Source organism: Vanacampus margaritifer, chromosome 14 (genome assembly GCF_051991255.1).
Source record: "Vanacampus margaritifer isolate UIUO_Vmar chromosome 14, RoL_Vmar_1.0, whole genome shotgun sequence".
Taxonomy (NCBI): Eukaryota; Metazoa; Chordata; class Actinopteri; order Syngnathiformes; family Syngnathidae; genus Vanacampus; species Vanacampus margaritifer.
Window position 1 is genome coordinate 20,860,988 of NC_135445.1, and position 15,096 is coordinate 20,876,083.

Below are 15,096 nucleotides of genomic sequence, written 5' to 3' on the forward strand. Positions count from 1 at the left end.
AATCTTGTGTTGGATTAATAAAGACTTGGCAGTGATGAGCGATGGCTCCTGGTAGCACCGTAGCCTACTAACGTCATAAAACCCGAGAACCCTCTACCCACCCCGCTGCAACATGATTGGTTGCAGCAAAAAAGTCAGTGGAAGCCATATCCTAAAATGTACAGGAAGTGAGCTATGAATTTTTGAATGTCCAATTTTGGCCTATTTTTGCACATTCACTGTGGTCATTCTTTTTGCCCATTTGCCAACAGTTTTCATCCGATTTACTTCTAACTTTGCATGGATCCTCTCAAGACCTCTTGACATCTTGACTTTTGAAACATTATATGACGGGGGTGGGGCCTCAAATTTTTCCTTTAATATTTCCTTCATCAAAAAAGAGGAAATGCTTAATAACTCCGCTGTACAAGCTCCAAAAAAATCACAAACTTCTCATGCATCTTAATAGCCACGGCCTGAAAACATCTATATGATAATATTCGGTTATACATGTAGCGTCACCTAGTGGTGACAAGAAATATTATACTTTATATTTGTATCTATTGTGCCGACCCCGTTTGAGGGATCCAGTTGAAATTTTGTCAGAAATGCTTTAAGATGTTGATCATGCCCAATACCGAATATTGTAACTTTTCCCCAAAGGCCGTTACGATGCCGCGAAGTCTGATGATTCACCATGACAATAAAAGCTGCATTAACTTGACCCAGATGATCCTATCTTCCCAAAATTTCACACATTTGATGAGAGTCCAGGTCTGAATACATCTACGAACTTATATTTATTCGTACTGATATCGCCACCTACTGGCTTTTTTTTTTTTAAATTTACTTTTTTTTCTTCTACTTTTTTCTTTAACCACGTTTACTAGATCTACCTCATATTTGCTCAGAAGAGTGTTTAGGCCTTCATGATGTCATAACACGAAGTTTGTGAGTTTTCACGAATCGCTGTGAGCGTGGCAAGATATGTTCGCCAAGAAAACACGCCAATTTTGAGGGCCTAAACATGCACAGAAACTCATAAAACTTGGCACACACATCTGGCCTGGCAAAGTGAGTAATTTTTTATCATGTATTGTGCAATTTTTACAAAAATTACTCACTTGCGCTCCCTAGAAATTTTTAATGAAGCAGCCCCAGTTGTACGTTTAAGCAAAAGCTACGAAAAAAATTGGTATTTGAGAGAGCCCAAGACCTACAAAAAAGTATTTTGGACCCATATGCTAAAATGAAAAGGAAGTGAGTTACGAATTTTTTAATGTCCGTTTGTTGCCGATTTTTGCACATTTACAGGGGGCATACTGTTGCCCATTTCTTCTACACGTTTGATCCGATTGACTTCAAACTTGGCCGGGACCATGTCAAGACCTAGGTCAACAAAAGGGGAAAATTGAATTTTCAAAATACTATATGACGGTGGCGGAGCATCATATTTTATGTTTCATATTTACTTTTCCATGAAAGACGAAATACGTAATAACTCCTCGTTACATGCTCCAAAAAAGCCTAAACTTCACATGTATGTTTATAGTCATATAGTTTTATTTATTTATTCATTTATTATGTCCTGTATGAAAAATTAAAGCAATATTGTGCTATGAGTAAAACTAACGATGATGTGTATTTATGTACTTTAAAATCGGGGCAACTCAATGCAAAAAAATGCTGATTTTGAGGGTCTTAACATTGAGCAAAACTCATTGAGCTTTGCACACTCATCACACCTGGCAAAAAACAAAAAAACAATCCATAATTAATATATAATATATATATATATATATATATATATATATATATATATATATATATATATATATATACATACATACATACACACCTACTGCCCGAAGCTGTATGTAATACATGTTTATTGGATTTTTTCTTCTGAAAATAAACTTATTTTGTTTTTGCTATTGTTTTTTCAAATGATTGTGCTATACTAAAATGCCTTCTAGTTTAATTTGAACCCCACTGAAAATAAAGTAAATGTGTATTGCCTGATCACTTATGTTTTATGTAAAGAACTGAACACATCTTATTTTGTGCAAATTATGCCACGGTATGTGCAGCTGCATGATTTGTGGATGAGCTTTATACACATTGGAAATCATTGTGAATTCAGCAACATACCTGTGCAGAGAAGACCATCCTTATAATAGAGAGCATATACACGAGCACTGTGGCCAATGAGTGAGGATGTCTCAAAGGCCTTCTGATCCTTCAGTTGCACCATACGCAGTTTAGCTTTAAGGTAGACACCCTTCCAATGGGATGCAACCTGAATGGACTCATCAATCCTCCAGCCGAGCTCCCGACAAACATTCTGCCACACTTCTGTGCATGAATTTATGACCTAAAGAGAGATGGAAGGAAGGTTTGAACACCCTTACAAGACAAACCAGACTGAAAACATGAAAATATCCTACAAATTGTTTTGAATGCAATGCCTTGCTGAATAAAGCTGTGTGAATATGTGAAACAAAAGTGATAATTGGAGGAATATGAGACAAATACTAGTGAAAGGGCATGTAAAAAAAAATGTAACAGCAATTTTAAAAGACACACATTCTAAAAAAGATGCACATAATTCAAAAGTTTTTAAGCCAAAATTCTCATGTGTGTGTTGCAGTGACGTGCAGTGAGCTCTAGGTATGGGTAGGCAGGCAGTCGCAAATTGAGACGCACACACCAATTACAAATTTGTGTGTCGGCAGGCGAGTGTACAACGTATCCTAGGGTGACCATATTTTCATTTCCAAAAAAAGAGGACACTCAGCCCGACCTCGAGATTGATACTGAGATACAAGATGCCATACATTCAAAATATTTTAACATATGCCTCCTCTGTATGGGTAGAAAATAAAACAAAAAAACATTACTCTCTTTTGAAATCTTACATTTTTTGCTCCTCAATCTTTTTTTTTTTTTTACTTCGAGCAGGGTTTGTACCCATCGCCTCCGGTGCGGGAGCTCAACACTTGCCCTTCAACTAAAGTTCCGGGCCTCTGTCACAGCCAGTGGGCTGTCTGCCAGGCACTGTAAATGTTGCCGTGCACTCCGCCTCCCATTTGCCGCACAACGAAAAACGTACAATTTCAAACACGCCTGGACACCCCGAAAGAATGTAATAAAGTGAATATCTCCCTGTAAAACAGCCTAATTCCACACAAAATTAAGATAGCAATAGTAATGCTAAACACCATGTCAGGTGAAACAGCCAGTTAATCGAAGCACATCCACAAAGCCAATCTTTCCTTTTGCACCATTCTTTGTGAAAAGCACGACTAATTCTTTGTCCCTTACTTTGCATGAAGATCCGGTAGCTAAGGCGTTGGTCTCCCATCCTTCAAAAGATTACGTTTTTCCTCAAAAGAAAGGCGTGAAAATAGTTTTATATTCTCCAGAGTGGCGTCATCTTACCGCTTTGCTGTGAACAAAGTGTGTTTTGAATTCACGAATGCATTGTGCAAACGTACGTTCGCATAGGAATAATACAGCGACGTAAAAAGGCTGCTTAGTGATCTGCCTATTTGCGTAAAGGACTTTTCTGCTGCTAAACTGACTACGCATGTGCGAACACACATCGCTACGAGGACAGGGCTGGGAAAAGCACGGTAGTGGTGTGCCTTCAGGAGGATATTTTTTGCATCATTTTTGCCTGCAGGCCAGACAAAGGAATGAGTCATTTTTAATTTAGGTATGAAAATCACCAAATTTTGTCACTTTTAAACCCTTAGGTAGTGTAGGCTTTCTGAAATGAAAAAAAAAATTAAAATAAATAGAAAAGCCAAACGGTTTCAACTTTCATTTCAGCCTGGGGCAGGCAGGGCCTATCTTGACTACACGTCACTGGTGTGTTGTATGGACAAACGTCTCCAAACCGTTGTAAAATTTAAAACTTAAGTACACTTTGTGTGTTTTCCAATGATTGAAGAATACACTGAAAAATGGCATACTCTAAATATTGCTGTTGCATTCTTAGATTAATCAAGCAGTGGGTGAGTGAATGTGAATGAAGTAGTGCTGGCATTGGGCCAAAAACTCCTATGACAGAATCTGGTAAAATTCCAAATTTGTCAGAAATCTATGGTAAGGCCACACATGTATGTTTTTTCTTCTTCTGATTATTGACCTAAATCTGATCTGATCTAAATTGTTGAAAATATTTGCCCCAAACCATCATGGTTCGTTGCATAGACTCAGAGTTAATTGCAGTATATGCACTCCAAACCAGGTGGCAGCAATGTTGCATCTTGCATTTGTTTTGTGTCCACACTCGCACACGTTGTGACGTTCGGCTATCGTTCCATTCTTAACACACACACACACACACACACCCAAGGAGTGGAACGGCTTTTGAAAAACAGTTCAGTTCTAATGTTCCAGTTCGGTTCACGTCTCATCGATTCATAGGCACGCACAACTCTGTATCTCGTGTTTTAGTGAGGTGATTATCATAATGGCGAAATAGCGCTATTCGACTAACAGCTATCTCTGTGGCGGCCTTTTTGTACTATTTCGTTGCTTTTGGATGATATCATTGTCAGGAAATTAAACAGACTAGCTACCGGCACCACATATCCATTTTGAGCAAGACCAGGATGCATAGTGTCTTTCTGCAAGACAATGAAAGACACATTCTACATGTGTTACAACTGGCATAACTTAGTAGTAAAAGAATGTGTCTTTCAGCAAGACAATGAATGCTACGACACATTTCGCATGTGTTAATGTTTGCAAAGGGGGGGAAAGAATGACCACAGTGAATGTGCTAAAATGGGTCAATATTGGACATTCAAAAATTCATAGCTCACTTGCTGTACCTTTTCGGATATAGCGTCCATTGACTTTTTTGCATGTCTCGGTGCACTTCATATAAAAAATGTTGCCGCTCCCGAAGAGTGTGCAATGTTTGGTGAGTTTTCGTACATGTTTAGGTGCCCTAAAATGCAATCGTGCACGAAGAAGAAGAAGAAGAACAATTCCTACAAAAACAAGAGGGGGCTCGCAGCAGTTGCTGCCCGGTCCCTAATAATAATTCCTACAAAAATAAAAGGGAAATCGCAGCGGTCGCTGCTCGGTCCCTAAAAATCGATTACTTGTCGATTAATCGATTAATTTTGACAGCACTAAATGAAATAATGAATGAATGAAGCAGTATAAAATTACGTAATTTACATGTGAAGTTTTGATCACTTCTCGAGCGCATATTGTAATACTGGACAGTAGTATAACAGGGCTTATATATTACATTGAATCCAAAGGAAAAAAGGTGTTGAACTAAACCATCAAATCAGTCTTATTTCATTTATGTGGCCAAATGCATTTGAGATAAAACAGTCAACTTTATTGTCAAAGGCCACAGCAAATAGCAAATAATCATTTAATTGACACAAAATTCTTAAATTGTTTTGCATTACTGCAAACACACACACACACACGGTTGTTGCAACAAGAATACAACAATCAAATTTTGGCAGATGATGCCTCAGGAGATGAATTGTAAGCTTTATGGGATCGTCAAAATTTGGTAACTAGGCCAAAATTAAAAACATTTTAGGGCTGGGTATCAATTCAAATTTCTTAAATCGCTTCGATTTCGATTCACAAGAGTTCAGTTTCGATCCGACTTCGATTACACCCCCCCCCCCTGATTCGATTAACTTCAATCTGATATTGATTAAATATGGAACATCAATTCTTCTTAAATATCAAGGACATGATTAAAAATAAAACTCCACAAACATTAAATTACAAATTCTTTTTTGCAGAGGCAGTAACTGGTTAAATGATTTATTTATTAATGAAAATAATATATTATAAACACTTACGTGTTACACAAACATTAACATCAGCATGGATGAAATGAAAATGTTTTCATAATTTTAAAGCAGGACAAAGCAGAATTTGGCTTTCGTTGTTTATGGCGGCACCGTTGGACAAAAGCGGTATTGTTTTCCCTTGAAAGAACCCCTTGAAAGAATTTCCCACGAGGCCAAGCGCATATCATTGTGAAATCCGGACGTCCAAAGCGTCCGCAGTTGGACTGAATTACATTGTTTCCAGTGGCTATTTTCTATTTTTTTCTTTATACAGCACTGTAACGTTTCTTAATTATGTTAACAGCAGACGGTGTTTGTGACATTACCTTCTTTATTGTACAACCAAACAGCTGCGCTCCCCCCATCTCTCCCTTTCCGCGATGCATTCACAAGCATTCGTAAACAAAAAAAAAACACAATTTTTGAGTGTTGCCTGGCTGGTCAGGTCAGTGTGGAAAGGCAAACTATCAAGCTGATGGCTATTTATTGCTACCACGCAATTTTCCAATAGCTAACATTAGCATAATTATTTTTATTTGAGCATGGAAAACTACCTTCTAAAAAGAGCAGAGTCCCCGCAAAGGCAGCGTCGTTTGGAAATCCCCCGTCTTCCACCTTGCCAGCGAGTGAAATCCTCCAGGTAGTCTTTTTAATCATCATTATTATTATCGCCTCAGACAAAAATCTTCATTTCTTGGGGTGTTTTGTAGCTTCCGCATGATAACAGTAATCGTGCATAGACGTTTGACTCGAGTTTTGTCTGGAACGACTGGGAAAAGGACGTATGCCGTAAAGCAGTCTGCATGTTTGTAGTTTTTTTGTAGGTGGCAGAGTTCACACCATCCACCTCAAAGTTGTTTAGTGCCAGTAAAAATTATAGACCCCCTCAGGCCATGACAATGCTTTCATTAATCTAGCTTTAAGTCAATGTTTTATCAGCAGAATTGTGAAAATATGAATTGAAGGTTCAAATCATATTAAGTGTTACTTTAATTCAATAATTGTAAAAGATTCTGAATTGTCATAAAGTGCAATAAGTCAGATCTTTCATAAATGTAAGAAAATACTGTTAAATTCATTTAAACAGTAAATTTTAAGAAAACTGTAAGATACAAAAAAAATTGGCCTTTAAAACTATATTTTCTTGTTTATTTATGGGGGGAGATATTAAAGTAATGGATTCATGGTTTTATGAATCGATATCACGCTTGGAAAGGAAAATCGATTCGATATTGATTATTCGATTTTTTTAAAAACCCAACCCAGTTGAGATATCAAGCTTTCTCACATTTTAAATGGCTCAAATCTTGGTTGATGTCCTGTTCAGATCGATGCACTTGCATCTTTTAAAATAATAATAAAAAAATATATATTTTTTTTTCGGTTCAAACCAGTTTTTGTAACACCACTACATTTAAGCCTGTATGTGTGTCAATGTGTGTGTGCCAAACAATCGAGGGTAAACTTTAGATCAGGGCTATTTTGGTCATTTGAGTTATTATGATGAACTATGAAGGGCACACACAACAATGTGATAACAAAAAGCTTCACCTGACCATTATCCCTAAATCAAATTAATATTTTCAACATGATTAGATGATTTCCCCCCAAATTGTTAATACTTCACAATTTCTGCCAGGGTATGAAACTCAACTAATGAGCACAACGGTACACACACATTTTCCACAACACTTCAACACACAGCATGAGTCAGTATTAGGGCTGGGCGATATGGCCAAAAAATAAAATCTTGATTTTTGCAGTCATTCAGGACAATTACGATTTTAATTGATTTTAATATAAGAAAATCAACAAACATTTATTTAAAGGTTTCCTTTATTCAAAAATGATTCCTGTGCAAAATGTTCAGACAACAATAATGTATACTGATTCTAAATCAGTTTTAACATAAACTTAACATTCATAGTTTGTGCTTAAATGCCACAATTAAGTAGTTGGTAGCTATTGTAAACATGTCTTGTAAACCACCAATCCAGCATTCTGCCACTTGTGCAACTCATATTGCCCAGCCCTAGTCTGTATAGATGGTAAATCATTGCTATTTGCATGGGGTACAGTCCGCGCCCTGCAGCAAATACAGAAAAAACACAAGTAACTGACATGACACCCAGTAATTATATTATTTGCTCCCTAAAACGTATAAATATATTTTAAATATTGCCATGGTTCCGGAAAACGTATTTCCACGTTTGGGTGGGCGCGTGGGGGGGGGGGCTTTGACACAGCCTCTGACCTGAAGAGGTTGCTTAAAGCAATGGTAATGAGTACAAAAAATGGCAGCAGAGTATAAGAGCTCAACCAGGGCCGTGTTGCAACAAGCTCTTTTCTCCAGTGTTTTCAACAGTTTTGTGAATAATGTTGAAACTTAGCTATATTCTAATGCCAATTGCTGCCAAACAGAAACAGATACAAATATACTATTTTCCTGATTAAAGAAAATACTCTAATCTTTCTTTTGGTAGGTTCCATGTTTTTATAGCAAAATAACACAATATTCTATGGGCTTTGTAAAATCAGTCAAAATCCAGTTGAACAGCCGCGCAGGGGGTTGCTTCATTGAAAATGGCTGGGAGTGAATGAGTTAATGGTTAAATAGATTTAACACGAACTATGACCCCAACACACTGTAATATCATTTCAAATTTATTTTAACATTGCTCTTAAAAATCAATGGCCTACAAATGATTTGAATTTTAAAGAATTCACTGGAACTGCAAAGATGCTGGCGTGAATGCCGCCTTTGCCACAAATACTGTCATGCAACGGGACCTCCGTTGTTGATTATCCTGATCTTTTAAAGAGCCACTCATCAGAGCAAAAATATACATGAATAGTCAAGACTCTCCATAACTTCTACTACCAATCCTGGCTAAATTTAGCTCCTCCCCTGACAAAGATCTCAGTCTCTAGGTAGAGTTGTACCACTTCAACATATTTAAACGGCTCTGGCAAAAAGGTCCTCATGTAGGGATGCTCCGATACGTGGATTGGGTATCGGCCCAGATATTAGGGTTGGGGACCTCCGCTCTTTCTCTCGCGAAGGTCCACCGTCACCCTATCGGGGCCTGCCGGCAGGCTCCGTGACGAGTCGGCAATGTGGAAAGCAACAACAAAGTTTGCTGAGGCGGGCGAGACAAAGAATATTGTAAATAATGATGCCTATTAATGTAGTAATGGCATTTTGTACATAAAGGTGGCATTTGGTGATCATCTATTTTTTTAAACTATAAAGGGCAAAAAAGCATGTAGCCTATGAATATTTTTTTACGTGCATACATTAAAGACAGTGTGTAGACAGAAGCAAGTGGCGCGGAGCCTTGGCCACATCAAACTCCAAACAGAAGCGCTTTGAATCAGGCGAGCCTTGACCACATTATGCACACGCTGCTTGAATGTAAGAAAATAAAAGTGTACCGTCAATTAAGTAATGATTACATTCATTCAATATACATTCAATACATGTATTGAAAATATTGAATGAAAATCATAATCAAATAAATGTTTAAAAAAATATTTTGAACACATTAAAGAACATCTAAAAGCATTTGAGGTTTTTTTTGTGGAAATATATTGAATATTATTGGGGGGACTAGTTAGAAAGACAATTTAGTATGGATCAGATCGGTATCGGCAGATACTGAACCCAAAGTATCGGTATCGAATCGGTAATGAAAAAAGTGGATCAGAGCATCCCTATCCTCATGTGTCCAAAAAAATATTATAATAATTCAAAATCTATACTTAATTCCCTTTCAAATGATATATAACACATGGATGTTTCTAAAAGACTGGCAAAGTTACAGCAATTTTGATGTTGCCAGTTTGAACTCACTAGTTTTGAGAAAAATGGGTTTAAAGTACATAAATGTACCCCATATTTTCTCTTTTCAGTATTGTGAAGCATTTATTCTGTGAAAGGGAGTATTCAAAAACAAGAACTGTGGCCTTATCGCAAGATGACAACTGGAATAATTTGCGATTGAACTTTTGAAGCTTTGACTTTGAAACTTTCAGTGCTGAAGAAAAACATGTCTACATTATCTGCACGATGATTTGTATCTGTGACTGCTTTGAAGTTGCTCTTGTGTGTACGCCCCCTCCCCTATAGAACAGCAACTGCTATGAATGTAACTAGTGAAAATCCAATAAAAGAGAGGGAGTGGCGAAGTGTGTCTAGAGCGGAAAAGAGACTGTAATCTGGGTACACTCAGTAGTAGTGTAATGTAGCCGCAAGGGGGCACAAGCCAGTGTCTTCTTGAGCCGGTCCCAAGCCCGGATAAATTCAGAGGGTTGTGTCAGGGAAGGGCATCCGACGTAAAAACTTTGGCCAAATCAAACATGCAAATCGTAGCAATCGGAGCAATAGAGGCCCGGGTTAACAACAACCGCAATCGGTTCTGTTGACCTACAGGGCACCGGTGGAAACTGGACTAGTCTTGGTCGAAGGAAAGGATGAAGGTGTGTTCATAGGAGGAAAGAGAAGAGGAACACCAAGATGATTGAGAGTAGGGACTTTGAATGTTGGAACTATGACAGGAAAAGGTAGAGAGCTGGTTGACATGATGCAGAGGAGGAAGGTGGATATACTGTGTGTTCAGGAAACCAGGTGGAAAGGGAGCAAAGCTAGAAGTTTAGGAGCAGGGTTCAAGTTATTCTAACATGGTGTAGATAGGAAAATAAATGGAGTAGCAGTTATTGTGAAGGAGGAGTTTGTTAGGAACGTCCTGGAGGTAAAAAGAGTGTCAGATAGAGTGATGAGCCTGAAGCTAGGAATCGAAGGTGTGATGATCAATGTTGTCAGTGGGTATGTACCACAGGTAGGATGTGAGCTGGAGGAGAAGGGGAACTTTTGGTTGGACCTTGATAAAATGATGCAGAGCATCCCTAGAAGTGAGAGAGTTGTCATTGGTGCAGACTTGATTGGACACGATGTAGGAAACAGAGGTGATGAGGAGGTGATGGGCAAGTTTGATATCCAGGAGAGGAACGCAGATGGACAGATGGTGGTTGACTTTGCAAAAAGAATGGAAAGGGCTGTCGTGAATACTTTTTTCCAGAAGAAACAGGGTGACCTACAAGAGTAAAGGTAGGAGTACACTTGTGTAGACTACATCTTGTGTAGACGGTGTAATCTGAAGGAGATCAGCGACTGCATAGTAGTAGTAGGTGAGAGTGTAGACAGACAGCATAGGGTGGTAGTGTGTAAGATGACTCTGGTGAAAAAAGACAAAGACGGCAAAGGCAAAGCAGAGGACGAAATGGTGGAAACTGAAAAAGGAAGAGTGTTGTATGACTTTCAGAAAGGAGTTGAGACAGGCTCTTGGTGGTCAGGAGTTGTTTCCAAATGACTGGACAACTACAGCAAATGTGATCAGACAGGTAGGACAGTCCTTGGTGTGTCATCTGGAAGGAAAGGAGATAAGAAGACTTGGTGGTGGAATGAGGAGGTGCAAAAGTGGATCCAGAGAAAGAGGTTTACTAAGAAGAAGTGGGACACAGAGGATTGAAGAAAGTAGACAGGAGTACAGAGAAATGCAGCGTAAGGTGAAAGTAGAAGTGGCAAAGGCCAAACAAGGGGCTTACGATGACTTGTATGCTAGGTTGGACAGTAAGGAGGGAAAGACTGATCTACACAGGTTGGCAAGGCAAAGAGACAGAGATAGGAAGGACGTGCAACAGGTTAGGGGTAATAAAGGATAGGGATGGAAGTGTGTTGACAGACGCCAGTAGTGTGATGGGAAGATGGAAATAATACTTTGAAAAGTTGATGAATGAAAAAAATGAGAGAAAACAAAGAGTAGATGAGGTGACTGTTGTGGACCAGGAAGTAGCAAAGGTTAGTAAGAATGAAATGAGAAGGGCATTGAAGAGGTTGAAGAATGATGATATGCATGTAGAAGTATGGAAGGAGAGGTAGAATTTGCAGTAGAATTTCTGACTGGGTTGTTCAACAGGATCTAAAATAGTGAGAAGATGCCTGAGGAATAGAGGAGAAGTGTGCTGGTGCCCATTTTTAAGAACAAAGGAGACGTGCAGAGTTGTGGCAACTACAGACGAATAAAGGTAATGAGCCAAACAATGAAGCCGTGGGAAAGAGTAGTTGAAGCTAGACCGAGGGCAGAGGTGAACATTTGTGAGCAGCAGTATGGTTTCATGAAGTGATAGCAGTGCAGGCAGACTGGAACGGGTGGAGAAAAATGTCAGGTGTGATGTGTAATAGAAGATTTTCAGCTAAAATGAAGGGAAAGGTTTATAAAACTGTGGTGAGTCCAGCGATGTTGTTTGGTCTGGAGACAGTGCCACTGAGGAAAAGACAGGAGGTAGAGCTGGAGGTGGCAGAGATGAAGATGCTGAGGTTCTCTTTAGGAGTGACCAGGATGGATAGAATCAATACATCAGAGGGACAGTAAATGTTAGAGGCTTTGGAGATAGTCAGAGAGGCCAGACTGAGATGGTTTGGACATGTCCAGAGGAGAGATAGTGAGTATATTGGCAAAAGGATGCTGAGTTTCCAAATGCCAGTCAGGAGGTCTAGAGGAAGACCAAAGAGGAGGTTTATGGATGTTGGTGTGAGAGCAGAGGATGCAGGGTTTGATGGCGGCAACTGATTCGCTGTGGCGACCCCTGAAGGGAAAAGCCGAAAGGAAAAGAAGAGAATCTGGGTACACTCTGTCCTCCGCGCGAGCAAAAATAATTTAAATCTCTTGTCTTCCTTCTTATATACATGTTGTTTATTAAATGTTCTAGGTTGGCTAAATCTAACAAAAGTCAATTCCAACAGCAGTTAAGGACATCATCCGAGATTTTAACCCTTTAAAAGTTTAGGAAGCTTGACCTCGCAACAGATGAAAATCAACCTCAACTTTCAAGATCACATTGAGTTTACAATCTTATGAGGCATCAGCCAAAGTTTGGTATTTTATTGTGGCTCCTTGTGGTATTTTCTTGCTTATATTAGGTCATATTACCGCAGATGTAATAATTTTGTGTGCATTATAAGATTATTTGCCATTTGGTGTGGTCTGTGACAAGTACGTTTATTGATAACTTATGGATGCTATGTCTCAAACGCAGTTGCTAACAAAGAAAATGTTATGATTTTATTAACACAGGTTTTTATTTTATTATTGTTTTATATTTTAAGGGGAGGAGGGGTGCTTGTGGGGCAATATTCGGAGAAAAAATATATATATTTGTGACTTTATAACGTGGCAAATTTGCTCTGATTGGTTAGTGTTAGTCATCTGATAGGGGATCAGGAAGTGGGGTTGCTCTATAACTCTATGACTTTATTAAGTCGCCAAAAAGTTTTTTTCTCGGAATACTACCACCCCCCGAAAAAAAAAAAAATTTATATGTGACAATTTTTTATTTTAAAATGGCTCCAAACAATTACTCCTGTAATAAAATAGTTTGTTGATTAATTTGATAATCGATTTCTTGTCGATTAATCGATTAATTTTGACAGCTCTAATTTTCTTGACATCAGTTATTTATTTCCCATTAGCCAGTAATTTGGCGTCATCTTGTGGCATCTTATGCCCGCCGCTCACAGCACGATACAAAATAACTCAACTTAACTGGACATTTGCAAACTAATTAATAGTGTATAGATGTATCAAATGAATCATCTCACTGTAAATGTAATCTAATTTGGCTATAAATATAAATTTCATACATCTTGAAAAATAGCTGCAATATTTACTTTATTCCATTGCTTGCAGACGAGGCAGCAAGTGAGTAAAGTTTGTGGATCTAACCAGCGCAGCAAATAGAAAGCCAGTTCCAGAGGCAGGAGTCGCAGAAAGTCACGTTTGAGAAGTGCCTCCAAGCCATTGGACAAATGACGAAGCTGGGCCGCACCACTAAGGAATATGATGTGGTCCAAAGACTGGTTGCGCTGCTGGTCATTTAATGTGAGGAAAGTGGTGGAGACAGACTCTAACCACCTCTGAAAATCGGTCATCTCCATGAGTTGTCATTAGAGCAACCAGCAATACCTAAAAGAACAAAAACAGGGTCAGGTTAGTATTTCAGTTGCACTCATTGATGTTTACTACGTAAAACATTCACAACATCATTCTTCACATTGGCACAGCAAAAAAAAAATTGTGCCAAAGATATGTTTATGGAGTAATTTTGGGCTGCTGAAACCAAAAAGGATATCCGTTTCTTTCTTTGACAAACTCCATCAATGCATTAAATGTTAAAAGCTGCACATACTGTATCTTAACAATGCGGGCTTCCTATCAATCTATAAAAGCTGACAGATATCAACTCAATTCAACTTTATTTTTACAACACTTTAAAACAACCACCACTGCATATTAAGTGTGGTACATGGGGCAAAAATTTGTCATACAAGATGAGATGAAAAGATAGGTAAAACAATAAATTAACATAAAAACAGCAAACACCACAAAACACTAAAACAATACAGACAGACTCATGCTTAGTCAAAATCCAAAGAATAAAAATGTGTTTTAAGAGTTTTAAAGGGTAATTCAACCCAAAAATAGTCTTGACAATATGTTGTAGATGCACCTACTAGTCTAAATATAGCAATTATTAATATTGCATTTGTGGAATATGAGTTACATATAGGGCTAGGCAATATAAACTAGGGCTTGGTATTGCCAACAACCTCACGATACGATACGTATCACGATACAGGAGTCACGATACGATACGTACCGCTATACATATGTATCCCAATACATAATCTTCTAGGCAATACATATCACAATATTTTACATTAATTTACTTACATTTTTAGTGTAACAGTCATATGTACAGTATACCTAAATTATATGTCCATTATGCTGGATGGCAAAAATATTTTTGTTAGCATCTCTTCTGGTTTACCACCAAGCAGCATGCCTGGTCTAAATGTGCACGCAATGCAGAGCAAGGGGCAGCTTTCACAGACACACCGGGAACATTTATGAAAAGGCATCAGCCGATATGAGTAAAAATATAAAAGTATTAAAATTACAGCTCTAAAATGTGCTTATTTGAAATATAGCATTTTTCCATGTCATACATTCTAGTTTGTTTTTAACTCTTTTACTACCAAAAACGTTAAATGACGTTTAGTAAAAACCTACGGAGGAGCGCCAAAGACGTTAAAAGACGTTCACCAAGTTTTTTGGGGGTTTTTTTGGAAACGGGTGGAGGAAAGCCTTGGCCAGCTGTGCTGAAAGTATTAAGCAGCTCTATTTAGTATAATGCCTATTTTTGGCCCCTAGATGGC

At 38.3% G+C, this 15,096-nt stretch overlaps 1 protein-coding gene across 6 annotated transcripts in view; it reads right to left on the reverse strand.

Moving 5' to 3' along the window:
* Positions 1-15,096, reverse strand: part of fbxw2 (F-box and WD repeat domain containing 2) — a 132,756-nt gene that overhangs the window by 101,547 nt on the left and 16,113 nt on the right. For 3 of the 6 annotated variants that reach the window (XR_013296660.1, XR_013296661.1, XM_077585988.1), the window contains exons 2-3: positions 13,549-13,843; positions 2,131-2,353 (exon numbers count right to left, since the gene is read on the reverse strand). Coding sequence is in view for 4 of the 6 variants with exons in the window: in XM_077585988.1 (XP_077442114.1) it covers positions 2,131-2,353; positions 13,549-13,815 (490 nt within the window). In the remaining 2 variants the exon portion in view is untranslated. Of the gene's footprint in view, positions 1-2,130; positions 2,354-4,823; positions 5,086-6,376; positions 12,666-13,548; positions 13,844-15,096 lie in introns of those variants that run through there. The other 3 variants (XM_077585991.1, XM_077585989.1, XM_077585990.1) reach the window with 3 other exon arrangements.